The 27,996-nt window shown below is 41.6% G+C and overlaps 3 protein-coding genes across 10 annotated transcripts in view; 2 read left to right on the top strand and 1 right to left on the bottom strand.

Moving 5' to 3' along the window:
- C4H1orf146 (chromosome 4 C1orf146 homolog) overlaps positions 1-10,742 on the top strand; it is a 30,673-nt gene extending 19,931 nt beyond the window's left edge. For 7 of the 8 annotated variants that reach the window (XM_077333021.1, XM_077333017.1, XM_077333018.1 and 4 more), the window contains one exon: positions 10,584-10,742. In XM_077333021.1, coding sequence (XP_077189136.1) covers positions 10,584-10,742 — 159 coding nt within the window. Of the gene's footprint in view, positions 1-64; positions 365-10,583 lie in introns of those variants that run through there. The other variant, XM_077333023.1, reaches the window with a different exon arrangement.
- Positions 314-27,667, bottom strand: GLMN (glomulin, FKBP associated protein). The gene is made up of 19 exons (XM_077333013.1): positions 27,535-27,667; positions 25,379-25,439; positions 24,452-24,577; positions 23,297-23,413; positions 22,450-22,558; positions 20,816-21,062; positions 19,935-20,037; positions 19,392-19,579; positions 19,025-19,078; positions 16,896-16,926; positions 14,607-14,696; positions 12,127-12,168; positions 11,975-12,048; positions 11,727-11,811; positions 10,696-10,805; positions 8,872-8,935; positions 3,867-3,990; positions 3,248-3,330; positions 314-3,108 (listed from the first exon to the last, which is right to left on the bottom strand). The coding sequence occupies exons 1-19, from the start codon at positions 27,576-27,578 to the stop codon at positions 2,992-2,994; spliced, it is 1,869 nt and encodes a 622-aa protein (XP_077189128.1). The 5' UTR covers positions 27,579-27,667; the 3' UTR covers positions 314-2,991.
- Positions 27,554-27,996, top strand: part of RPAP2 (RNA polymerase II associated protein 2) — a 49,468-nt gene continuing 49,025 nt past the window's right edge. The window contains exon 1 of the mRNA XM_077333014.1: positions 27,554-27,730. Coding sequence (XP_077189129.1) covers positions 27,673-27,730 — 58 coding nt within the window. The 5' untranslated portion in view covers positions 27,554-27,672. The remainder of the gene's footprint in view (positions 27,731-27,996) is intronic.

The following is a 27,996-nucleotide window of genomic DNA, read 5'->3' as shown; positions in this document are numbered from 1 at the left end:
CAATGGACTATTTATGTAATTAACATATGATGTAACCTGTTGTATTTCTTTTTCCCCTCAAAAGACGACTTCAAAACCATATTTGGACAGCATTCGCTATAGAATGCTAATGGCAAAAACACAGATTGTAGAACAAAGTCCGGTTTGGAAGATGCTTCATCAGAGCCAGCTTGATTATAACTTATTAAACACTAGTTAGATGTTTGATTAAAACTTTGCTTTTACTTGTTTACAACATAATATCTTAATTTCAAAAATCCCCTACAAAAGAGTCCAGAATGTTTCATGCATAAGAAGCAAAGACACATTAGAGTTCATTTAAAGTTTTATTTGTCTTTCGACATTAAAGAATATGAACAATAAATACTGTATTATGAGCATATTTAAGCTCTGAGTGAAAACTGGTATTCAAATAGTCTCATAAGTAACATTACAAAAGAGCATTCATTATTCAAGGGCACAGAAGAGCAACATGTGCATGATGCAGTTTATAGCAAGCTAGTTGTTTACCCAGCTGTATTTCAACTGATTTTTTTCTTGTTGACACTTCCCTCATGAATTGAAATAAACATCTCTTTGGAAAGAATAGCTCTTGAATACAAATCAATGAATGCTACCTACCAACTCCTACATTCCAGGCTGTCTCAGGAATGCATCTCCAGGAATGACCAGGCAATTTTGTACAGAGAAATTTACCTGGTTCCAAAATAGCTGATTTGCAATATCAATTCACGTTCAAGTTTTACTCAAGGGGATGACCCACTTATCTCCCTTGCTGGAAGGTGTTAGTCCAGTACCTGTTAAAGCTTGCAAGCATGTGATACAACATTGCCGTATATCATGCCCTTTTATAGCACAGGCCTATTCCCAAAGCACTCTCAAGTGATCTTGGCCATTCCAGTTTCTGAACTACAACTCCAGAAAGGTAGGGCCTAAACCATTACACATTTGAGTTCATTTCTGGTTTTTTAACCATGTCCAGTAACTGATCCAAACACACTGGATTGCTTTAAATACATTTCATGAAGGATATTCTCACATTATTTGCTTGCTAAGTAAGTCTGTAAAATGAGTTGGGAGCTCAATTGGAAATGTGAGGTAGGAGTAGAAATGTTTTAGCAGTTCTAACATGATTGATTTCTCAATCACTTGGTTACAATCCCTGACACCAGGTAGTTGGGCCAAATTTTTTCCCCTCTGGCCACTATAAGAGAAGACTCCCAGGATAGAATCAATACTTATTGCTTATTTGATTTTTTTAAATAAGCCTTGTTTACAGTTTCTTGGGATATAAACTAGTTATTGAATTATATGAAATATCAACAATGTTACAGTTCCTTTTCTTCCCTAGATGTTTATTAACATCACTTTGCCTACAGTGAACACAATTTTGAACTCCCTTTCTTCTCCCTCCTCATAGCTGCCATTCCTTTTAACAATATCACCTCCCTATGGCTCTATATTCTTGTTCCAGAAGCGCCACTAAATTAGTAAAACTGGAAAATAACTTTATTTACCCTCTTTAGATATGGGAAATTGGTAGCAAGAAGGAAGTGCAGAACTCTCTACCCTGAGACCTTCTTATCGGCCGACTAGCAGTCCTAGGTACCGCCAATTAATCTCTTTGGTTCCTCCTTTTTCAAACAGCTCACTAGGAAATACATTTTCTCCAAACATAGCTGGAGCAGAGAGCTGCCTGCCCCACCTCTCAAGAAGATCACTGGCCAGGCACTAGGATGATTCTCTTTTTAAAAATTGCTACCCACTGTTTGTGATTAAAGGTTCAGTTTTGATTCAAAGTTCAACTCCAGTTCACTAAAAAAACACTCTGAAACAGTTACTAATTCCAAGTTTGCTTCATCTCACTGCCAGAAAGTCTTATTAATGGCAGCATAGGTGCATTTTTGGTCCCCTTCACCATATTTGGGGCATCATCCCATAATTGCATGGCTACTCTGCATGAGGACACGAAATAACAGAAGCATGGCAACTGATCTCTGTTTCTGTTTTTCCTTGAAATTATATTATACCCTACAAATGGAGGACCCATGAAATCTCTTGCCCAGCCACATGTATTATTGTCCTTCTGTGGCTAACATGGTAGTTCCTGCTCTTCCTGTCTACCTTTAAGTAATGGTTGTGGTGGGGGCATTCCTGATCCTTCTCTTTAACCTGCCTGTGGTGGCACCTGTCAGGTATCCCCATCCATCTATTTCCTCCAGCATGAAGAGGATTGATGAGGCCATACCAGCAGTTCAGTTTGCCCCATTTTTCATCTTTTTGGATTTTTCTACAATGTTCCACAAGTTCCACACGTTTGCAGAAAGTTCTTCATTTCTCTCTACACAGACCCAATTCGCAAACTGAAGTATCCACAGATGAAACTACATCAAGAATCTGATATACGGATAACTTGAAATTCTGCATAGGAAGTGCTTTCATTGACAGCAGAGAGGGTGCTAGAACAGGCTGTACACAAACCTGCAGGAGAGTCTTTTGGAGCTGTTTCTTGTACGAAGCCCACTAAGAGTAACAAGTTACCTTCGACTTCCATCAAAGGCCTGTTTCCATTCCTGCTTATTTTTCCACAAAAATATATAATTTATATAACTGTGACAAAGTATCATGGAGTACTGTTGTGCGTCATGAAGCCTCAAACTCTTGTGCATGCCTCCAGTTTTGCCAGCCAAAAGCAGAGGTCAAAGGACTAAACTGCACTATATTTTGGGACAGTGTTTGCATTTTAAAAAGCTAAACCAAGTGTACACACATGCTGGGACTATGTAACCCCAGTTAACATTCTACTATGCAAAAAAAAAAAAAAACCCTCCTTTAATTACCAAGATGAAACCCTCCAAAATTAAAATGCCTTGGGCTTTCTCTTCTAGTAGCCAGTGTGCATACTACTTTGCACATAATTAAAGCTTGTTATTTAGTCCACTAAGTCAGAATGAAATGCATAATGTGAAACATAACTGGTGTAGCAAACTTTCATTTGACCCCAGTACTTGCTTCAGCTGCTATTTTTGTTTTGACTTCAATGAGTTCTTCTACCCTGGCCAGAACACTCTCTATTAAGTCAAATGTGAAGAGAGCCGAGTGCAGAACCTGAAATATTAAGGGAAATGTATGTTATTTCTCAGGTTATATATAAACATTTACTAGTTTCCCATTCCCCAGTATAGTTCTAAATCTTCAAGTCTCTCTTTCTGCATCTGATGAGTTTCACTGCAACCCAATCACCTACCTGAAGTTCCATTTCAGTTGTCATCGCAGGCATCTTTGCCCCAGCTACTGTTACAGAGCAAATTTTCTTAGACATGTGGGACTCTACAAACAGGAAAGAATCAAATAATCAGTACAGCACACTGTTTTCTTCACCAACTCCTTGCATGGGCTGGTATCCCTCCTGAGACTTGAATCCAACAGTGACACAGTGGTTCCTGACAACCATACTGAAGAAAAGGAGGGTTTCCCCAATCCTTTAATGCTGTATGCTTCCATCTTTCGACCAATCATGTTAAGAAACCATGAGGTCATGGAAACAGCATACTCTAGTATTGAGTTGTTCTGCACTTTGAAGACTGAGATGACAACACTAAGGTTTGGTTAAACAGACTGGACAAGTATGTTTTACATGCAGATAACAGCAGCAGGTCTAAAGCTCAGGCCCATGTCACCACCCTTCCAACTTAAAACTCTCCAGGTGAACAGGTCAAGATCCTACCAAAACAGGGTGACAAGGTGCTCCACGAGTCACTGTCTCTTCAAGTGCACTTTATTCCAAGCACATCTGTTAACAATCCAAACATCCTTTACCACTCTCGTTTATTTGGTTTTTTAAAGTGCAAATTAAGTTAACTAACCTCTTTTATTCTCTTTCTTATTCTTTATTTCTGCTTCATAATGTGCCCTCGACATATTAAGTCCAGTGTGTAAGGGCTTCAAGAAATTTTGCTCAATCTTGGTAAGTTCTGTCCATATGCAGGTCTAGTAAAAAAAAAAAAGTAAAGTTTATTTTGATGAACAAGATCACAGGGCTTCAGTGAATGTGTTCTTCAACTACATAATGGAAGTTGAAAAATTTAATATTGACTTACATTGTAATCTGCTGCATAACCTCCCCCCCCAATCAAAGGATTATTGTCCCCAAATCTAGGCCTCCCCTTGTTTTCACTGTGCCTTTTAGGACATTTTATAGAACAGGACATTCATGACCCACTGACTAGTCCATCTTTCAAAAAACAAATCGATGTAGCAGGTACTTGACAACCACTGCTTCTTTCAGGCCAAAACTGGAGGTTTACTGGACCTCAGATTTGACTGATGGGCTATGCTTTGGTTGGTGGGTCACAAACTGCAAGCCACTTACAGCTTGCTTTTTAGGTGGCTACTGTCAAAGTAAGGGCAAGGGGATTACTTTTATTATATTCAAAATAATTTTAATTCCTTTATCTTCTCACTGCCCAAACAGTACTGCTCTGAAACCTTGTGCGATTCTTTTATTCCTCCAGCAAATCCAGAAAGAGTTTTACTGCAGCATAGGAGAATTCCTTTCGCATGACATTGACAAAAGTATAGGAAATCCTCTGTTGCATGCAGACTTGAGTCACTCCCCTAGGCGTATCAATGCTAGGAGCAGGAAGCTGGGAGATGAGCTACAATTTTTGGGTGCATGCTTGTTTTTAAGTAAATTGGAAGACTTTCATACTCTTTTTAACAAAGTGTATGCCCTTTCTATTTCTTTTAATGGCATAATCCCCTTTGGGTCCATTTAGGGAAAAAAGTGAGGAACAAATACAGGAAGCAAGCCAAGATGAGGCTCAGTAGCAGTTCTGTATGCAGCATTAGCAGTAGGTCAGAGAGGAAGACTTCACTGCAAAAATATACCAGAAGCCAAACAAGGTTCCATTTTATTTGCTTTGGTTTAACAAGAAGGAGGAGGAGGTTCTTATATGCTGCTTTTCAATACCAGGAGTCTCAAAGTGGCTTACAATCGCCTTCCCTTTCCTCTCCCCACAACAGAGACCCTGTGAGGTAGGTGAGGCTGAGAGAGCCCTGATATTACTGCTCTGTCAGAACAGCTTTATCAGTGCTGTGGCAAGTTCAAGGTCACCCAGCTGGTTGCATGTGAGGGAGCGGGGAATCAAACTGGGCTCACCAGATCAGAAGTCCGTGTTCGTAACCCATACACCAAGCTGGCTGTCATGCCACTCCTCACTGACAGAGAATCTGATAGTGCTTTTAGAAATAGCTGCTTTCCCTTCCTACTAATGAAGTACAGTCACCAAACTAAAATCATACCAAGTTACAGTGGTGTTTTTATATGCAATAAATCTCAGCTCAACTATGTATGCACAGAAAATACTCTTCAGCTGCTAGGAAATAAAAATCAGACGTCAAGCGTGTGGCAAAAATGATATACAAATATCTCCCTTAGAACACTTGTCCACCACAATGCAACAGAGAATATAAGCATGCAAAAAGAAAAGAAACCCCCAGCATGATCGATCATAATTTGTTTCAGTGAAAATCTACCGCCAAGCTGAGTTTGGAGCTGGAGCACCAGTGGGTTGCAGTAGGCGTGATATAGAAGAGAGAGAAAATTAGGTGTCAGGAATTGGCTTGCTCTTGCAGCTGTGTCTTTTGTAATGTTTTATGTCACTGCAAAGCTCAAGTGCTGAGTAAAAATACCACTTCCTACAGGGATAAGGTAAAGGTAAAGGTACCCCCTGTGCAAGCACCGAGTCATGTCTGACCCTTGGGGTGACGCCCTCTAGCGTTTTCATGGCAGACTCAATACGGGGTGGTTTGCCAGTGCCTTCCCCAGTCATTACCATTTACCCCCCAGCAAGCTGGGTACTCACTTTACCGACCTCGGAAGGATGGAAGGCTAAGTCAACCTTGAGCCGGCTGCTGGGATTGAACTCCCAGCCTCATGGGCAAAGCTGTCAGACGGCTGCCTTACCACTCTGCGCCACAAGAGGCTCATTTCTACAGGGATAGGGGCAGAGAAAAATCACTAAAATCCAAATCTTATTCTCTGCTGCTGAGTTTAACTATGAGACGGCACCATTGATAATCAGTAATAGCCAAAAATCAGTAATATCCAAAAGCTCCTATAGCCCAAATGTGTGTGTGTGTGTGTGTGTGTGTGTGTGTATGTGTGTGTGTATATATATATATATATATATATAATATATATATTAAAACTGAGTTATAACATCATAATGCTGCTGTGTAAGACTGCAAGACTGTTTTTAAAGGGGTTATCATGTAACAATGCTGTTCCTGAGTTAAAAAAACAAGTCTTACACATAAGTGTTATGATGTTATAATGTTATAGGTTTTTTAAAAAATTGGTTGGGACACTTTAGGGGGAAGGTGGGGGAGACGATCAACAGCACAGAATGGTGGGATTAAGAGGCGCAATGAAAACAAAGGTGCAGGCAGACACCACTTTGCAAAAATCACATTTTTGGAAAAGGGGAAGGGAAGCTGCCTCCTTCGGACTCAGTGCAGAAACCAAATGTGGAAAGGCTAGAGTTGACTTGCAGCATCTAAAGGAAATTCAAAGTGAGCCTAAAACAGGGTGTGTCTCCTAATGTGTAAATGGCCTTAGTGTGTATCAGTAACACTGGAGCCAAAAGGACTTGCATACTTTTGAAACAGTCTAGTTTAACAGTGTAGTGTAATAGTTATTGCAGTGGTTAGGAGCACTGACTTCTAATCCGGTGAGCCAGATATGATTCCCCATTCCTCCCCCATATGCAGCCAGCTGGGTGACTTTGGGCTCACCACAGAACTGATAAAGCTGTTCTGACCAAGCAGTAATATCAGGGCTCTCTCAGCCTCACCTACCTCACAGGTGTCTGTTGTGGGGAGAGGGAAGGGAAGGGGAATGTAAGCTGCTTTGTGACTCCTTCAGGTAGAGAAATGTGGCATATAAGAACCAACTCACTTCTTCTTCTATATACTACCCCACAATTTCAGAAAGAACAGCATAAGGGAATAATCCAAATTTAGGTCACTGAATTTCTATTTAAATCCCACCGATTTTAATGGAACATAAGATACATGATCATATTTGGAATTAAACTATGTTAAAATCAGTGTGTTTTACTTGTGAATAAATATAGTTAGGATCAGACTGTAACATCCTGTGAAGTACAACTAAATATCCATGGCAATCTTACTTTAAGAAAATATTTTTATTGTTTATTTAAAACAATGCGTAAAACTGAAGCATGGAGGATTACTAGGGGAGAACATAAGTAAAATGTTAACTATTTTTTATTGTAGCTTGAGGGTCCCATTGTGGTGCCCACCAACACTTCTCCTGGTGCCTTCCAAGTGGTTTTAGAAAGTGGGCTGAGCCAAGTGGGATTTTACCCAGCTGGGCTTCTGATTGGCCACTGGAAATTTTATTTGCTGTGCACATTTTTTAAAATATTGTTTTGACACCAGCTGCCTCAACAGTGCAAAGATCTTCATTGTGGGACTGAAAGTAAACTACATCAACCATTTTGTGGCTGATTCTGCCTCTAGCAAAAGGCATTTTGTGGGTGTTATCTGGTGACTGTGCCCAACAGTGTGTGTCAGAATTCCAAAGGTGCCTGCAGGCTCAGAAAACTAGAATAAGCTGCAAGGCCTACAAATAAATACAAATAAACAAGGCAGTATTAAATAAGACACAAACAGAGATTAATGTACGTCTATTGCTCAAGCAATCCCAACTATACCAGATCAGAATGAAATCTTCAAAAGTGGACTGTATTCACTATGCTAAAAGCTATTTGACCTCCAGCAGAATAGAATTTAGCTCACGATGACCGATCAGTACATCATATTCACAAGTAATTATAAAACTGTGATCTGATTACTTCTCCTTTTTCATGCTCACTAATCTCAAGTGCTTTGCTTGCAAAGCTAAACTTTTAGCCCAGCCATCATCTTGACACAACAAGAAGCTGATATTTCACATCTTGTATAACGAAAGATATGTTACGTGCTGCAGGACAGATTCCAGAAGAGAAAATACCAGGGGGCATTTTCAAATAATTTTACTTGGGCTATGGGAAGATGATAATGAGGCTCTCTTGCAGTGGAACTGATATTTATCACAGAGTGCTGAAAATGGGTTTTGATAAACTGAGAGAATCATCATTTTTGCTACTGCTTCAGCAGGGAGGGAGGAATTCAGCTCAAATACCAACAGCACTGTTGACATCAGGGGTAGTCAAACTGCGGCCCTCCAGATGTCCATGGACTACAATTCCCATGGCAATTGTAGTCCATGGGCATCTGGAGGGCCGCAGTTTGACTACCCCTGGTTGACATGCTTAGAGAATGCAGCTGCAGAATCAAGGAATCTTCATCCTCATTCAGGACTAAAAATAAATGATTCAAGGCAAGGTTGTCAAAACACTCATGAATGAAGCTTGACACTACCATAATTTTTCTTCCTGCGAGCTGGAAGAATACAGTTGTTTCAAGCTGTGTGATAAAGTGGCTTACTTAAAAAAGAGAAAGGAGCTTTAAAAATCTGAAGGGTTTGTACAGAGACACATTGTAACAATTTTTTTTTCAAAATTCTGGGTAGTGTTTAAGCTTAATGATCTATCGAGACAACTGCATGCAGATAGTTACTGAAAAATTAGCCTTACTGAAAAATTACTTACTGAAAAATTCTAATCTGAGTTTCTGTGGCATGTAGATGAAAAAGTAAAAAGCTCAATCATGGTTAACAGTAATTAAGCAATGTATTTGAATGGTACTACTCTTCATAAAGCTTCAATAACACCAACATATTTCATTGCTTCTCAAACACACGCAGCGCTTTATAATTTTTAAAAATCCATTATCACTTACTTTATTGTCATTTTCATTATCTTTAATTACTAAATATCTCAGCAGATTTAGAGATGCCATAATCCTGTGAATTATATATGAAGAATTCATCACTTAAGGCACAAACAGATATAATGATTTTCTTGCAAGTTGTGAAACAAATGATGTTAGAATGCAAAGAAAAAAGTCAGTTGGTCAACCCTTTCTCTGCTGTAGAAATTCTTGGGAAGACAATAAACTTTTAGAACATTTCAAAGTTGCTACAGCTAGTTGTATCCAAATAAGCCCTTAGAGTGCCAGGAAAGCTGGCAAGCTATCCACAGTCTAAAGGGTCCAAGAACTTGTACTAAATGCAGCCAACTATCTATTTTAAAAATACCGTATATACTCGACCTGCATATAAGCCGAGGTACCTAATTACACCACAAAATGCTAGAAAAACTTATTGACTCACATATAAGCCGAGGGTGGTGTTTGGATAGTGGCTTTTCTCCTTTTCCTCCTCTCACCCCCTCCCGTTTTGGGCAGGATTTTTTTCCCTTTTCTTCCCACCCTCCTCCTCCCTCCTCTTACCCTCTGACCCTGCTTGCCTTTATTCCTTCCTCTAGGGGCGTTTCCTTCTTCTGCTCCCTGCTCTCCCTCTGAGACAGAGGCTTCAGAGCTTCCTGCAGCGCATACTAGCCTTGTTAAGGCAGTGAGGGGGGGAGGCGGTGACTGCTCTTTCCCTCCCAGGCTTGCTGTATCTCTACTGTTCGTACCTCTGCTTGTTCAGGCAAGTATACTTGTCTCCTACCTCCACCCTCCTGTCTCGTATGGAAGCTGTTTTTTAAATACCCGCATATAAGCCGAGGGGGACTTTTTCAGCTTAAAATGGGCAGAAAAACTCTGCTTATATGCGAGTATATGTGGTATTTATTTATTTGTTGGGTTTTTATCCTGCCTCTCTCTCATAATGGGCTCAGGGTAGTGCACCACATGGTTAAAATACATAAAAATGGCAAGGACTCATTCAGACTCTAATGCAATTTACCTTCAACAAAAAAGTAGTCTTTTCAGTGTCACCAATGTACCTAGCTTTCTCCCTTGCTCTTCCATGGCCATCATCCATCCCCAGCTACACACACAGGATTCCCCAGAGGTTACCAAAGACAAGCCCATCATCTCCTCATTAAAATAAGGTCTACCAGAGCATAAGATACTTTTATTCCCAATCATCTTAGTACCACTTATTACCTTCCAGGGAGATCGGGAAGCCCCATGACTTCTACTGGTCATTCAACAGGCCCAAAGATAACCTCCTATTAGCTGAACAGGGTTTTGTGCCTCAGGAAGAAACCAGATGAGGAAAACAAGACCCTGCATAACTTGCCAAATGGTATCACACTTCCATTCAACTCCAACCTATAATTCCTCCATCAAATGAAAATGTCTGCCCCCCCCCCCCAAAAAAAAAGACATTTCTGGAAGTTTTCAATCACTGCAATGGCTCTGTGGAGTGCAGCGGTTGGTATGGTTTTGATTCCTGTCCCAAACATACAAGTTGCATGCTTTGCTCTCTGACTCATACTAAAGGAAAGCTAAAATAAGTCATGAATAACAAGAGCATAGCCAGGAGGCAGATTCCATGAACTGTACATTTCTTTGGCTATTTTGAGTCTTCTAATCAAATCTGATATACACCTGGCTACTTGCAGAGGAGCTCTGATAACCATGCCATAATTATTCTTGTGCAGGCATTAGCAAACATCTTAACTGCCAGCTGTCTTAAAAGCCTCAAGGAAGGTCACTCAATAATGAAAGAATCCTCAGCAAAATATTTCAGTTATGATGCTCACTGCATCTCACCTGTCAGAGTTTTGGAGAAGATCAGTTTCAGCTCCTTCAGGAAGTGAGAACACAGTGTCTAACAGCGAAACCAGCTGGAGTCCAGTAAAACACGTACAAATCTTTGCACTCTGAAAAACAACATAACATGCAGGGAAAAAAATTGTGATACATTTTTTGTGCAGTCAGTAGCTGCATTAATATTGTGATTGAGCTAGTTCCAGAAATGCAGGAATCAAAATAATAACAATTATAATTGTCTATCCTTTTACTGTGGTCATCTTGCATTTTTGGTAGCTAAGGCCTTATTTGTTTTTATTTTCTGATGTGGGTGGGACTGAGAAGATGCAGACATTCCCTTTCCAGTCTTTCCAAGACCATCACAACAAAGCAAATTTGAGACCAGTGGCATGGAAGATGAAGAAACTGTAGAAAAGCACCATGAGGTCATGGGAACATGTGGAGAGGGAGGGAGACACTTTTTCCCAGTAGCACCTTCCCAGTAGAAGAAGAGTTGGTTTTTATACCCTGCTTTTCACTGCCCAAAGGAGTCTCAGAGTGGCTTATAACAGTCTTCCCTTCCTCTCCCCACAACAGACACCCTGCGAGGTAGGTGAGACTGAGAGAGCTCTGTAAGAACAGTTTTTAACAGGACTGTGACTAGCCCAGGGTCTGCAGTCTGGAGAGGCGCTTTCATTCTGGGAGTTCTCCAGGTCCCACCTGGGGCTGGCACCCCTGACCTGGCTGGGGATGCTAGCCTCCAGCTGGGGCTCTTTAAGGGGCTTCTAGCACAGAAAGTTGGCACAGCTTAACAAATACATCATAACTGTTTCTAGCAACTTTTTCAAGATGGACTCCTTTGCACTTTTCTCTTAGTCACCTTTCTTATTCCTGAGCACAAAGGAGTCCTATCAAGTGTGAGGGGTAGTCATATAAACAGAAAATCAGCATTATGCCCCAATAGCAAACATGCAAAAGCATGTGCACATGGATGGTAATTTTATTGTACAACAGTACATTTCTGATTGCTTGGCCCTCAATAATCTCCTCACCTTTAAAGATAAATCAATCTGATTTTTAATATTTTGGATAATGTATGCTTCCACACCAGAATGGTTACTTGTCTTCAATAGACACCTGAAACACAAGAGAGCAGGAAAGATTATGTCATGTTTTGTGTATTACCATTAACTAGAACTGACATTTCTGGAGTACTCTAATTTACGTTCACTAACTTGGTAATAAAATGAATAGCTTGTATGATTTCAATTTTCTGGCAACTTCACAAAACAAGGCATACCTGAACAAAGTGTATTTTCCTTCTTCCTCAAATTTGTTTATATAGAGCTGTAAAAGCTTTAAGCTCTTCTTTCTCTACACAGAAAAAAAATGAAGCGTTAGGTTTTGTTTAAGAAACAACACTTAACAATCACACAGAACTCAGTTACGTACCAGAGGTTCAAAAGGACATAGGGTCATCACTTTAACCATATCCTACAATAAAAAATACAAATTATATACAACATTTTCCACAAAATATCCAGTTGCAAGCAAATATCATTTAAAATGCTGTTGAAAAAAGGAACCAACTTCAACTCACAAATATAAGGAAACAGAGTTGTAAAGCTGTAACTCCATCCTTAAGCCACACTACTGCACACATACATATTGGAGGGGTCAGGGGAGTAAGTGATCTTGTAAGTGTACAAGCTGCAATAAAGGCATAGAAAAGTGGATTAAGGAGAGAGTGACAGAGTGAAAGACATTAACTCAGATATTGTATTCTATCAGGGGGCAGCCTTAAGACTGCTGTCAAGTGTTTGGGAAAAAAATTATCCAGCAGTTTCTTCCAAAGTAACATGCCTTGCTCATGTGAAGATTTTGGATGAATATGGTCATGCTGCTAAGATTTCCTGTTGGGACCCTCACAAAGGATGTTGTAAGAGTAGAATTCTGCATCTGCCCCTATTTGAATGCAAACCATTTCAACCTATGATCAAAATATCACAATAGAAAGACCCATTTTTGGGACTAGAAAGACCTCTTCTAGTCCATTTTTGTTTTAAAATATTCAAATGTGTTATTAAAACTATGATGATAAGCCCAGTATTCAGGGAGCCTCATTTCAGAAGTCCCATTACAATCTACCTCGTGTTTTCCCTATTTAACAAACATGCAAGGGTTGAGGCTGGAGTTCGTATGTCATTTATTTATTTATCTTATAATGTGTACAGTGTAGCCTGGAGAACTGAGGAATGTTTCGCAGCCAGGCATGAGATGCCGGGAGGTAGTTTGTCATTGCCTGCCTCTGTGCTATGCCCCCTAGTGTTCCTTCAAAGAAATCCATTCAAATATTTGGAGGTCTCCCATCCAAATACAAATCAGGCTCAGCCCTGCTTAGCTTCCAAGATTTGACAGGTTTGGGCTTGCCTGGGCTATCCAGGTATGGGCTTGCCTGGGATATCCTATGTCAAACACAGAAGGATATCCCACATTTTATTTTTCCCATTTTTCTGGTCTCCATCCAGATGTACCTGTTTGAGACTTTTACCCCTCTACTACTTTCAGCTATCCAGAAGTCCCCTGCTCCCTCAAACAATTCTGCCCTCTTTCCCTCGATGCCCTTTTTGTCTATGTGCTGCACTTCCTCTCACTTCCTTTGCATTTCTTTTCAAAGTCCACAATTTCTGTGAAGCTTTAAGCATAATTCCATTCTCCACTGAAGTTGTGTTAAGTAAAGCTAAAGGTAAAGGTATCCCCTGTGCAAGCACCGGGTCATGTCTGACCCTTGGGGTGACGCCCTCCAGCGTTTTCATGGCAGACTCAATACGGGGTGGTTTGCCAGTGCCTTCCCCAGTCATTACCATTTACCCCCCAGCAAGCTGGGTACTCATTTTACCGACCTCGGAAGGATGGAAGGCTGAGTCAACCTTGAGCCAGTTGCTGGGATCGAACTCCCAGCCTCATGGGCAAACAGCTTCAGACTGCATGACTGCTGCCTTAACACTCTGCGCCACAAGAGGCTCTTTTGTGTTAAGTACACATAGCTAAAAATAGTATATATCCGTTCCCTACCTGTCTCCCTCTCCCTCTCCTCCTTTTGTTACCTCCCTTATGCCAACTTAAAATTGTAAGCTTCTTGGGAGGGGTGAACTCTGTAAAGTGCCACGTACACTGATGGTGCTGGGTGGGATCTCTTCTGCTGATGGTCTTTCTCCTTCCCCCAGCAATTGTTTATGGCTCAGGCTAAGTTTATGTTTGTGATAGTGGGTACTGTGTGGCCTTATAGCCACATGAGTGAGGAAGTTGCAGTGGGGAGGAGAAAAAATCATTTCTTCCTGCCTCGTATATGAGCAGAGGTCTACGGACAGAAGAAGTAAGAGCGAGCAACTTTGCTCCTTCCCCACTGCAGCCCCTCAACCTGTTTACGAGTTCTTGAAATTTAGAAGCTGAACTGGTGTTTGAACTTGAAGCACGTACAATTGAACAGCCCTACTGGATCACACCACTGGTCCATCCAGTCCGGCATCCTGTATCACACTGTGCCCATCCAGCAACCTTGGGCTGGCAGGAAACGGGGCTCAGAGGCCCAGGCTTTCCCATGATGCTGTCTCCTAGGACTGGCAGTCAGAGGTTTGAGTAAGAAGTTTCTTTCTGCTCTTCTACTGTTTCATAGATTCATTACATTTTAAACAAATTCATTGTCATGCAGGAAGGTAGCAGACATTAAAAAAATCTGAAAAACTAAGTTCTTTTAAAACTCCCACTTGTGGCTTTTTGGAAATGTTTTCATATCAGCCTGTTTAATGAACTACATTAAAGTACTGAGTAAATATGTTCTGTCTAAATTCCTCTCAATACATTAAGGGAAATACCTACACAGAGTATAAACTGTGTGGTGCACAATTAAAGCTGAAGGCTTTTTGCATTACCTGAGGCATTGAAATAAAGCTTTTGAACTCCAAATACTGAAGGAGAAGGCTATTATCTTCCAGCCTTAGTAGACAGCTCTCCAACAGATCCTACAAATTAAATATTGCAGAAAAGAACAAGGGAACCATTATGGGTGCTGAATTCCACATCTGCCCATCACAGTACTTGAGTGTGCAACAGAGCTCCTGAAGTGAGCAAAGTGCCATTTTACTTTTGGCAGGGCCTCCAGGACTGGTTAGTCAGACATGCATTTAAACTTTGAAGTCCTTGTTGCTTTCAACTAGCAAAACACCTGTCACTTTGAATTGCAGAGTGTGCAAAGCTTGTGAACCAAAGATCTTAGAGTGGCAAATCATCAAATGTGCCACACAAAAAACATACCGGGCACTTCATGGGATCCCTGGAGGTGAGGATCCTGTCGTGACCTGCAATTACTGCCCCCAAGCACCACTGTTTACTTAGCAACCATCCATATAGAAGAAAATAAAGTAACTCTATGGTGACCTGAGCAACTGAACATCAAGCCTCCTGTATACAATCAGCCCATCAGTGAAACCTTGTATCAAAAATCTGAATATCTGGGACGGTGCTGGAAGAATCTATTCATCCTTAATCTGCAAGCCAGTACAATTAGAATCACTATGGTATAAGGATGCTTTCAGACACCTACCGTGATCACCTTGATTAAAACAGCTGCATAGTTTAGGGCAGCATGTCCCAAGATACCAGAAGTTCATATGTGGAAACACAGGGCATAACCCAACAAACACTGTCTTCATTTACTTCAACAGCAATTAGTCCAGCTTCCCAGCAACCATCATTCAGAGCAATAGTGGCTGGTTGCTAGGTAACAGTGCTTAACAAATTGCAGAGACAGCTATTTCAGTTGGGTCCAAATTCAGATGCACCTATTCTGTGGAGTTTCATATCCCGCACACTATTCAACTTCTACGTAAGACCTTGGGATGTATCATTCATAGTTCTGGGCTTGGCTGGCATCCATGTGCTGATGACACCCACTTCGGTATCTCCTTATCCAATTCTTCTGGTGATGCTGGAAAAGCCCTGAACTGCCGCCTGCCTGCTGTGGCTACATGTCTAAGACTGTTTATGCACTGGGAACTTCACTGCCCCAGCTCCCATGCAGGAGCACAAATCAGGGATGGATGAGGTGCACCAAGCCAAATGCTACCCCGTTTGGGTGCAGGAAGAGGTGGGGCAACCTGCCACGACTAAATCTCCAGCCTGCAGCCCGGCATGAAACCTCCAGTGTATAAACGGTCTAAGAGTGAAAAAAATTGAAACTAAACCTGGGCAACACAGAAATAATGCTGGCTGAGAAGCTGGAGATCTTGAAAGATATTGTGCTTCCCACCCATTCCGACTTGGTTAGGAGCTGACTAGGGGCTAACTAGGGGCAACGTTAGTGCTGGAGAAGCAAGCGAATGCAGGTGCAAAAAATGCTTTATTCCAACTCTGTTTAGCCCAGAAGACCCCCCACCCCACCTTGACTTAGCTCATCCAGCCGCCTGGACCTGTGCCGTGGAGACATCGAGACTAGACTACTGTAATGCACCATACATAGTCAGCTCAGAGACTCCGGCTGGAGCAAAATGCTACAGATCAGCTATTACCAAGAGCTAGGCAAGTCATATACATTGCTCCCATTCCACAGTCTCTGTGTTGGCTGCCCTTCAGTTACCAGGTTCATTAGAAGGAACTGGCTATCACATACAAAACCTTTTCAGGCCTTCAACCCTCATGTTGGCAAGAACAGCTCTCCCCCTATGCTCTACCATGATATCTCTCCTCATGTGAGCAGAACCTTCTGCAAGTGCCACCCTGCCAATGGGCAAGATCAACTGCCCATACACATACATGTCTGTTGCAACCCCCACTTTATGGAATGGAGTCAGGGGGGCTCCCATTCTTGTGGCATTCTGTAAACTATGCAAAACTGAATTATTCAGGAGGGCATTCTTATATAGGTAATAACACTATATTACAATGGAAAGTTTCAGGAAGATGTTTTAAAGAAAGGAAAGGGATTGTGGACTGCACCACAGTGCATATCTGTTGCTATATGCATTATCCTACTATTTCATTTCTGTATCACTTCACATGCCATGTTAATAGTTAGGCTTTGCTTCAGCAATCCTAATCCTATTACATTGCTTACCGAATGTCCCATTTTATTGAACAAAACTGACTTACACTGGGTAATCTGCTTTTGAGTCTCTGAGTGAGACTATAAATAAAAAATAATTATTTTAAAAAGTGACACTTACAAGTCCTTTTGATAATACAGATTCTTCTTTCCTACAAGAAATAAAGAGGCAGTCAGATTATATAAATCTAAAATTAATTTTCAGTAGTCTTTATGAAACCCAGAAACATTCTTTATCCCCAAGGATCATATCTTGCCCCATATCTCCATCCTAAGTAGCTGTGTAACAAAGGTTTTCATGACATTTTGCTCCAATTCTGCAGCAGCTGCACTGGCTACCAATTAGTCTCCACATCAAATTTAAAGTGTTGATGTTAACCTTCCAAGCCCTTACCGGTCTGGGACCCTTGTATCTACAGGAACACCTCTGCCATTACAACACCCGTGCTCCATTTGGTCATCATCTAGGGGCCTCCTGCAGGTTCCCGGCCCCAGGATGGCTCAGTTAGCTGACATCAGGGGAATGGCTTTCTCAGTTGTGTCCCCTGCCCTGTGGACTGCACTCCCAGATGTCGCTCATGCCCTGCTGGACTTGTTTAGATTCCATAGGGCATGCAACGCTCGATCATTTAGGCTGGCTTTTGAATAGTAACACATTTGAATAGCACGTTTAGGCTGTCTTAATAGTGGTATGGTGATAGCCACGTAATTTGGCCTGTATGGCCCCTTCCAACTCTATAATTCTATGATTCTATCTAATTTGACCCTTAAATTACAGGTTACATGCAGTCCTGTATTCCTCTGGAACCTATTGTATTAAGCAGGGCCAGGTTACACTGCCTTAAATACCATATTGTGTCAAAAAGAAGACGAGACACAATTAGATCATATAAGCATAGTCATGGTTTGGATCCAAAGGGTTCCTAGCATGAGTAGATGTACTTTCACTTGTGTAAGTATAGCTACCCGATTTGCATGGACTCCCTCTACCAGATACACTTTTGGCAGCTAGGACTATGAAGTTCCATGGTGCTCCATTAAGAAGGCAGTGGCAAGCAGAATTCCCACTACATTTGTTAAGATCCAGGTCTACATGCCCCAATTACATGTTGCCATTAAACCTTTGACCATTTCCGCACGGAGGGGTAAAACGCAAGTGGCTCGTCAATCACGGCAAGCCACCAATCACAGCATAGCAGTTCTCTCGTGAAACTTTCTCCTCCCAGACCCAAAATTAATATGTATTGTTTAAAAAGGCACTTCCGTATTGCTATCTGTTCATGCCACAACACAGATGCATTTTTAAATAATAATCAACACTGCCGTGTTGCTATGGAGAAACTCCAAAACAACACAGCACCCTGCCCACTCCTTTTGGAATTCATGTTCTTTTGCAGTTTATTTCTGTCTGGGTGGATTTCTGAGATGCTGAACATGGTCCCTGGAGCCAAAGAAGACATTTTGTATAAATGGTTGGCTTTAAAACAAGGTGCTCAGACCCCTGTATGATCGAGAAAAGGCTGCCAGATCACCCAACTCCCTCTTTCCTAGCCCATTCCCCATCTCCAGAAAACGCTAATGGGGCTGTTTTTGTCTGCCCGAGTTGTTTGAAGGCTGGCCAGGTAACTGAAGCCCAAAAAGACATTTTGTGCAAATGGTTGCCTTTAAAACAAGGTGGCCAGACCTCTGTACGATCGGAAGAAGGCAGCCCGACCACCCGTCTCCCCCCCTTTCCCAGTTCATTTCCCACCTCCAGAAAACAGAAAAAGGATTGTTTTGCCGGCAGATCCCAAAAAGAAGGTGGACACTTAAAAAAATTATTTCACCTCTGACAACCTATGTTTGTGGTCGTGCTGAAACACGGACCACGGCATTAAAAAAAAATTACTCAGAGCAGGAAATGAAGAGGGGAGGGCGGGTGCGAGGGTGGGACAAAGCTGCCAAGACTATTGTGTGTTTCCTCCTCCATACGGTCTTATCCCTGGTTGCTCACCGATGGGATGCACAATTCCCGAAATCGCTAGTTAAAAATGGCCAAATTGCGATCCGGATACTGGACAGCCTTGGGATGCAGGCAACGTCATGTGGAGGGGACTCTAAAACCTGCCAACATTCGAAGGCTCTCCAGGAACATATTCCTTAAGCGGAAATGGTCTTTTTAACTGTATATTTCTGAAAATGTTACCTGTTCTGAGACCTTGAGCAGAAGTAGGATAAAAACTGAAATAAATACAGAGTTAATTACTTTACCTTTCCAGCAGAACTTGAATGTGCACCATATTGCACTGCAGAATGTACGAGGGGCTACAATAAAAGAGTCATGAACAGCTTTAACTTATGCCTCACACAATCTATTCCAAAGAGGTTTATTTTTAAATCAATATTTCACTCAAGTCACAGTGTGTAATAAGTAATTTTTGCCAACAAATATTATTGGCTCAGAGCATGTGCATGATTGTTTTTAACAGTCAACTCACACATACTTGCTTTGTGGATCTCCTGATCCACAAACAAATGACATAAAAAAATATCCCTGTCTGGAGATCATTCGTGCATGCCATTGGTAACCAATCAAGTGGCAATTTACTAACCTGCAATTATGCATGTAATTACTTACTGGAAAACTGCTGGAAAATAGTTCATTCCAAAGTCCTGAACAAAGACTATATAAGATAGACATGCCAAAGAATCTGCTGACTGTTCTTGTTCCATTTCCACTAAGTCCTCATTATCCCAGTTTTGATTTTTGCATCCATGTTGAGGGAATACTTTGGGAATCAATTCTCTAATAGCCAGCAAAATGCCCTGGTAAACAAAAAGAATGTTTGACAATTCACACAATGCAACTCAGAAATAATATTGTTTTCCACACTGAAAGATACCTCTTCTGTAAACTGCAAAGGACCTAGCATAGGGCAAAAAAAAAAACTTTAAAACCTTAAATGGTATGGGACAAAGATATCTGAAGGGACTATGCCTACCATCTACTTGTGCCATGTTCTCCACCCTGTATTCCTTGGGGCAAGGGGGGTGGGCGGTTGAATATATAATACATATAAATAAACATATATACATTTTGCTATATCAGAAGAGGAAGTCAATGAACTAAAAAGCTATTTTTACAATTGGGGAAGGCCCTCCTGAGTCAAGCCTCACTTACTAGTATTTCAGCAGCAAACTGCCTTAAGGGGTGCTCGATAGTCTCCTCAGGGAATTTTTCAAGTTCTGCCATTAGTAAGGGATATTTCAAGCTCTTCAGGCAACTGAAAACCAAAGTAGTTAAGCAAATCATAGAAAAGTTCAAGAAAAATCTCAAAAAGGCAGAATGCAAGATTAAATGGCCTTAGTAATATATTCAAAGTGATATAAATTTTACAACACATGACATGTGGAAGGGAAGAAAACATCTCAGAATCTAGAAAATGGCACTGTACTCAGGAAGAGGAAATTCTGCTTCTCACTCTGATAACATGTCTGGAAAACCTACTAAGGCAAAACTACTTCCTTGCATCCATAAGGCTACAAAATCTTTATGCCCTTCAGACCCAAATCCAATTTCCGTATTTAAAAAAATCAGATTCCCAAAGGAGACCAACTGAGGGATTTCTGAAAATCTGTGTGATAATTATACCAGGTTCCAATCAAAGATGAAATTCCACAAGGAAGATGTGCATTTTCCCTACCATGCATCTGGCAAAGGTTTGATAACTACAGCAGCTGAAGCCCACAAAAGCCAGGCATACATATATTTTTCAGTCCAAAACAACAGCGATAGTTCTCGGTTTCAGGGGTGAACAACTGGAAAGCAGCAGGGTGTCAGGGAACTTTGCCTCACAGGATCAGCAGAATAAACTGAGATGTGGTGACCAGAAGCAGCAGAGTGGGGAAAAGCATTAAGCATTATCTTCCAACCATCATTTTTCTTGCCAAATTCTTGTCCTACTACTTTGCAGCAGAGACCCCCTGGTGCTGTCAAAAGTACAATGTTGGCCTTAGTAGGCCTCACTCCATAGCCATTTTCGCCTTAAGTAGAATACTTACAAGCTTAGCAATTCCTCTTTTAGATCTTTGCAGCCTCTATCTGAGGTCTCCATGTGCTTAGCAACTTCATCCACAAAAGGGCTAAGAAAATCTGTTAAAGCATTGCAACAGTGGCAGAGGCCATGCATGTCTTCTTGCAGCTGCTGTGCTGTGTAAGGTACTGGCAGAAGGGAGAGCTGGTTCAAAATGGTAGACAGTGACAACCCGACTGAATATGCTTTATTTCTATGATGAAGTTTCAGAAGCACTAGGGCAAAAAACAATCAAATAGCAAATATTATAAATCTATATTTTAGCTGACTAACTCAAATTATTATACATTTCAGATCTGTTGGACCAACAACAGAGAAGGCAGGGGGTCTATTTCAATTGTTTCTGATGTTGAATTTCAGGGAGTTCTGCTTATAGTCAGTTTCTCTGAAGCTTAGCTACTCATATGCCCTTAACATCTGAAGTCGATATAACAGAAGTTCATGCCTTAGGGTGGAACTACCACATTATGTGTGGTTCAGTGATCTTTCTGAGGACAGATTACAGCTGTAGGGGCTGTGATTTTAGAAGGCAATCTAGAGCAGGAGCAGAGGGAAGAGGAGTTTAATTCCTTCTGCTCTCCACATTTTCCTGCTGAAAATCATTACTCCTAAGCTGCTTTCACCCTTGTGGGGAGAAATGCACTGGTATATGTAAATTTTCTCCAGCAGGAATAAAAACAGCTGGATATTTTCAGTGGAAATATAGTATAGGAATAATGTATCCACTCTAGTCTCCATCTCTGAATCACAGCATCAGCAGTTGAAGTGTATTAAAAAGAACTATGAGGTAATTGCACATAATATGGAGTTGTACTCACTAACTCTCATAGGCAGCCCCCCTTCTCTCTCTCTCTCCATCCCTCTCCCCAATGAGGACCTAAAGAGGCTTTTACAAATGACTTTTACATGAGTCACTTGTATATTTTTCCCAGACTAAAATATGACCAATCAAAACAGCAAAAAAGACGAGTAGGCAATATACTGTATTTTGAATTTGCAGTAAATCTAACGCCAGGAAAGAGGTGTGTGTTCATATATTGGGGGGGGGGCACTAGGGATGTGGCCTGGGAACCAAGGGGGTAGCAGCCCAAAACATTTGGGAACCACTGATTATTATCATTTATTATTATTATATTATTAAATGGCTTTTGGTGTGACCTGTGGGATTTATATTTTTCCTTTCAATAGCTCAACATCTGCTATACCAGAAACTGCATTTGAAAGTCCCCTCAGTTTCAAATCCAGAATGAATCATTATTGTTTGAGAAATATAAAAGATGTGCAAATTAGTTTCACTGTTATTTGTATCCCAACACTGTATTTGTACTTGGGGTAACATTTTTTCTTCAACAGACCAGGAACCATGTCTCCACTCACAGTGTGAGGAGACTATTTACAAAGCACTTTAAAGACTATATACCTTTCCAAATGATAAGCATTCTTAGACAATAACCATAATCCTTTGTATGTCTTCCAATAACCTTACAGTATATCACTTGATGCACGCAAGAATGTATTCAGACTTCAAAGTGCTTTCTATGAAAAGTAAACTAATACAGTCAAGTTGTTCATTTTGGTGTTCAGAAAATAAAAGGGCCTTACCCTTCTGCAGAGGCTTAAGCAAAAGCAGGACAGTTTGGGACATCCGTTCCTTTGAAGTTTGTTCAATTTGCTCCAGAAAACCCAGAACAAGCTCTTTAGGATTGCACAGCTGAAAAAAGAGGGGAGAATGGCAATACAATGTGTGTGGAGCATTCACTTCCTTCCTATAGTAACCACCACTGTCATCTGTAAGATAACAAGCATATGACAAACCAATATATATTTTACGATAACACAGTCATTTGGGAGAAGATTCAGGTGCAAGATACTTTTCCATCTTACAAACAATTATAAACAACTTATTCATTGAACCCTATGGCTGCTTCAAAAAGAGCCTCTTGTGGCGCAGAGTGGTAAGGCAGCCGTCTGAAAGCTTTGCCCATGAGGCTGGGAGTTCAATCCCAGCAGCCGGCTCAAGGTTGACTCAGCCTTCCATCCTTCCGAGGTCGGTAAAATGAGTACCCAGCTTGCTGGGGGGTAAACGGTAATGACTGGGGAAGGCATTGGCAAACCACCCCGTATTGAGTCTGCCATGAAAACGCTGGAGGGCGTCACCCCAAGGGTCAGACATGACTCGGTGCTTGCACAGTGGATACCTTTACCTTTACCTGTGGCTGCTTCTTCAGAATTCAGCTCAGTCCCCAGGCAGATAACCATTCTCCCTATCCTCAAACAACCCTACCTATCCCAAAGAATCCTAAATATTGTTTAAATATTGTTTAAATATTGTTTAAATATTGTTTAAAAAGATAAAAATACTATCTAAAACCCCTTTGCCACCACTGGAGGACCAAATTAAAGGACATCTTTTATCACTGCTCCCCTAATAGAAGAGATTGTGACTCACCTCCACCAACTTCTCTAATATTATATTGCAGCGATCTCTCTCAACGTCATCTTTATATTCGTGTATACATCTGATCAGAGGACCCACAAGATTCCAGCCCATGCTTTTGATAATAACCTATTAAAAGATTTGAAAGCCCACTTTACCAGAAAATAGTCTTATATGAGCAAACATAATGAACTGAGTGTAGAGATGAACTTCCAAAGTATTCCAGTAGGGGCTGTTATATTCCAAGAATCAGTTTCCTTGTTTATTGCATTTTTGTCCTACCCATTATTCAAAGGTTTCAGGATAATGTACAGATTTCTCTCTTGCTCCATTTTATCCATGTAAAACACCATGAGGTGGATTAGGTTAATGAAAAGTGACTGGCGTAAGGTGAGCTTCATGACAGAGGAGCAAGTGGGATCAGTGTGCCCATAGCTAATCCAATAGTTGAACCACTAGGTTTCACTAGCTGCATAATACCTAGGAGGCCTAGTTCTCACCGTGGTGGTACACCTGTATCTGGACTCTATCACTTCAGACTCCAGGTGGTGGCTGGAATGACTCAATGATCCTCCATGCAGAAACATTTCATCCACATGAAAAAATGGCATGTCAGGGAGAAGGAATCTAGCCTAGCCTTGTCATTATAGTCGGAGAGGGAACTTTTCCATATGGAAAAGCATTTTCGAGTCCTACCTGCAGTTTGAACTGACGCAGTCCAGACACTGAATCTATCACAATGAGAAATAGGTTTCGCATTTCAGCATTATGACCATAAGTTGAAAAGTCATGTTTTAGTCTCTGTGTGCAGGTGGTTCATGTGAACTGTAATTCTTTTAACTCTCTGCTTTGGGTAATACACTTCCATTTTAGGAAATACTTCTAATCAGGCTACACAGTATGATATATTCCATATCACCAGCAGAGACTGTCCAGCAGCTGATGTAACAAAATGGCCCAAGTACTGATAACTTGAAATGCTCAGAATTATGAATGGCCTTCTCTATTATAGTAAGGGCTTAGAAATCATCATTCAACATTATTTAATAAAACAGCTATTACTTGGACTATCTTACTAGTATTCTCATTCCTCAAGAGGGAGACACATTTCTACCAAGCATTCAAGTTTTCAGTTCTTGTAGATAATTGTGTGTTGCTTTAACTCACCTTATTTTTCTCATTTTGAATTATTTCTAACACTTCAGCTATATACCCCTCTTCAAGGCACTTCTTTCCCGCAGCTTGGAAATGGTCAAAATCTTCTCCTTTAAAGTCCTCCTCATTCAGTATTTGCTAGAATTATCATGTACATGTTTTTATTATAATTTATAAAATCTACCAGAAACACATTGTATAACTTGACAAAATGCAATTTCATATCAAAATCACAGAGGTTCATTAGTTGCATATAAATATGAAATCAGTTTTAAACACATGCCATCTGTCTCAGTGTTTCTTTAAATGCAGTCAGAAATACTTTGTTATAGTTACATCTACAAAGCTTTAACACATTGACTCAGATAAATGATCCATCAAAATCTACTAAGACTGACAGTAGCTTTCCAAGATCACAGGTAGAGGTCTTTCACTTCACCTACTGCCATGTAGTGGATAAGAGTGGCGGCTCCTAATCTGGCAAGCCGGGTTGGATTCCCCGCTCCTCCACATGCAGGCTGCTGGGTCATATTGGGCTCATCACAGCCCTTACAAGGCTGTTCTAACAGAGCAGTCCTGTCAGAAGCTCTCTCAGCCTTATATACCTCATAGGACGTCTATCGTGGGCTGAGGAAGGGAGGTGATTGTAAGCCATTTTGAGATTCCTTAAGGCAGTGAAAAGCTGGTATAAAAAGAATTCTTCTTATTTTCTTCTTCTAACTGAAGATGCTGGGAACTAAATCTGGAATCTTCAGTATACAAAGTAGAGGTTCTTCCACTGAACCACACCATTCCCCTGAGGATGATTACAGTAATCATTCCAGTTTAGAAGAGGGCAGGAAACGAAGATCAGATTTCTTCTACTGTGTTATCTCTGTAAAGGCTACTAAAACAACTCATTTATGTTGCATAGTGGAATTTAACAAAGCAAGTACTTACACATCTTTGTACTATGTCTCGAAATTCTTCTTTTGCCATTATTTTCTGATCTTGCAAAGCTCTGCCACAAATTAAAGAACATACCCAAATAAGATATACTTTATTCTATCATTCACTTATGAAACATTCCACCTAAAGGTACTTAACATCAAGCTTCAATACATTTAATAAATGTTATGTAACTGAGGAATCTAATACAGTGTTCTGACAAATATCACAATTGTTCTACCAGAGTGTCATCAGATGTCAGCTCAGTATGCTTCCTTCCATTTTGTGGTAACTTGGGGCCTACAAACACCATCCCTACATGTATCTGCTGTCCCATACAGTAGCGATCCCCAACCTGTGGGCTGCGGACCACATGTGGTCCTTTGACTAATTGGAGGTGGGCCCCGAAGGATGCCTTCTCCCCCCCCCTTTACAACACACTTCGGGTGTCCTTGTCTCCCATCACTCCCAGATGGGACTATCTCGTTGCAGAGAAACAAGCTCAGGGTTCCCATTGATTTGTCATTGTCATGAGTTAAAATTTCCATGAAAATAAAATGTTCCTTATGTTCATTGTTGTGACATGTCTGTATCTTATTTTGAAGGGATGTTTAAACATTACCATAGCGATCAGAGAGCGTTAGGGCAGTGGTTGAGAGTAGAGGAGTAAACTACCGCCCCCACCGGGCCTCAGTAAAAGGCGATGAGTGGTCCCCGGTGATAAAAAGGTTGGGGACCACTGCCATACAGAATCTGACTTTTGCCTTACCTCTGCATGTCTTCCAAGCAGTATATCCAAAAGGAATCCTGTGTGTGGTAGAAATGTATGTAGCCAATAACTACAGGCTGAAACATACCTATAATGCTTTGGCCAGCACAGCCACAAGGAACATGACAATATGTGAGTGCAAAAGACTCACATGGAATCTGTAGCTTACAACTTACACCACTTCAACGAATCATCGGTGACCAGGTACCTTCTGTTTAAATGGCATTTCCCTTTCCCCAGCTTTGGGTGTCAGAACTTTCCTTGATTATAGGTAGCCTCCAATTTTAAAAGCTTCTCACCAAAATAATACTTCTCATCAATAACCATGGATCACCCAACAGATGCATAGTCCCAGAAACAAATCCCTTTACAGATTTACATGTCAGCTCTGTACACATATATGCCTTGATTATGCTGTTACAGGACCTAATAATATCAGTGGACCACCAAATGAGCAAATAAGTTGGTTCTAGGTCAAATCAAGCCTGAACTCTGGTTGGTCTCAATTTAGTAATTTTAGCTTCTATCACACATTGGTCACATTAAAAGAAGGACAAGAATGCTTGGAAGAGTTGAGGGCAGCAAGATAAGAGGAAGACCCAAGAGAGGGATTGACTAAAATTTAGTCACTAAATCAAGGAGGCCATCAGCTTGCAAGACCTGAGCAAGGCTGTTGACAGGACGTTTTGGAGAATGTTAGTTCACAAGGGTCACCATACATGGGAAGCCACTTAACATGCAAAGACATCTGGGGCTCCACTTATCCATCACTCAATTTGATTTAATGCAGGGGTAGTCAACCTGTGGTCCTCCAGATGCCCATGGACTACAATTCCCATGTGCCCCTATCAGCAAACGCTGGCAGGGGTTCATGGGAATTGTAGTCCATAGACATCTGGAGGACCACGGTTTATGTCACCACGTGCCAAGAATGCTTTTGGACAAAATTCCTGATCTCTAGGTGAGACAATCAATGGACGAAAATGAGGCATCAAATGTCCGAGGCTCAAAGAAGCGGTCTCTAATCCGCAAAAAGTTTATGCTGCGGTTCAACCTTGTTCGTTTTTAGGGAGCCGACAGCCGCCCGCTTGTTATTCTTTCTGTTGTTCACCTACTCTTAAGACCTGAAGTCAGACTGCGCGCTAAATAGTAATAATCCCTGTAAATAAGGAGAAATTTCAGTGCCATCCCTACAGTCTTACTCCCGGGCAAGTAAGGGCGGCATCCAGCTGCAAGCAGCCCCAGATCTATCCCAGGCCGGCTAGCGGCACGCTGACTCCAGGGTAAGCTCAACTGAGGGCCATATTTATGCCAGACTAAGCGTCGTCAGGCCACGCTCAGCTCCTCCCCGGCCAGGGGCGCAGAGAGGCTGCTTGGCGCGTCCTTCAGCGCCGCTTACCTCGGGGAAGGCTTCGCTCTTGGCCGGACCGGGGCTGGCGACATCCGCAGCCCGAAACTATCGCGGCGCCCCGAGCCCCGCCTTCCCGCCAGCAGCGCCGCGACGGGTGAGAGGTCAGAGGGGAAAAGGCTCCTGAAGATGGCGGAAGAGAAACCGCGAAGCGGCGCTAGAAGCCGAAGTCACCGCAGGCGCTCAGGTAAGAATGTCTGCCCTCCACCCCCACCCCCCTTACTTGGGCTAGTCTTTATCGTTCGTCTCCATAACGGGGAGTGGGGGGTGGAACAGACCACGTTCCCCCAAGGGGCGGCCGTCAACCAAACCTGCTGTGCATGAGCAAGCCTCGTCTCACTTTGCTTTATGTAAAGCGGCGTGGATAGGTTGGTGGCCCAGGTTCCTAGAGCTCCCCTGGCTTTAGATTTCGAGGGTAGCCTGGTCCTGTGGACTTTTACTCAAAGGAAACGT

The sequence above is a fragment of the Paroedura picta genome, chromosome 4 (assembly GCF_049243985.1).
Source record: "Paroedura picta isolate Pp20150507F chromosome 4, Ppicta_v3.0, whole genome shotgun sequence".
NCBI lineage: Eukaryota > Metazoa > Chordata > Lepidosauria > Squamata > Gekkonidae > Paroedura > Paroedura picta.
The sequence above is the reverse complement of the archived record's forward strand: the minus strand, read 5'-3'. Positions and strand labels throughout refer to the sequence as shown.

Bases quoted from the DNA above. Each gene is read 5' to 3' on its own strand.
- GLMN (XM_077333013.1), bottom strand. From the start codon at position 27,578: ATGTCGCCAGCCCCGGTCCGGCCAAGAGCGAAGCCTTCCCCGAG. The intron at 22,559-23,296 runs GTGAGTCACAAT...CTCTTTTTTCAG, and splicing joins TATTAGAGAAGTTGGTGGAG to CTGTGCAATCCTAAAGAGCT. The intron at 16,927-19,024 runs GTAAAGTAATTA...TATTTCTTGTAG, and splicing joins ATTCAAGTTCTGCTGGAAAG to GAAAGAAGAATCTGTATTAT.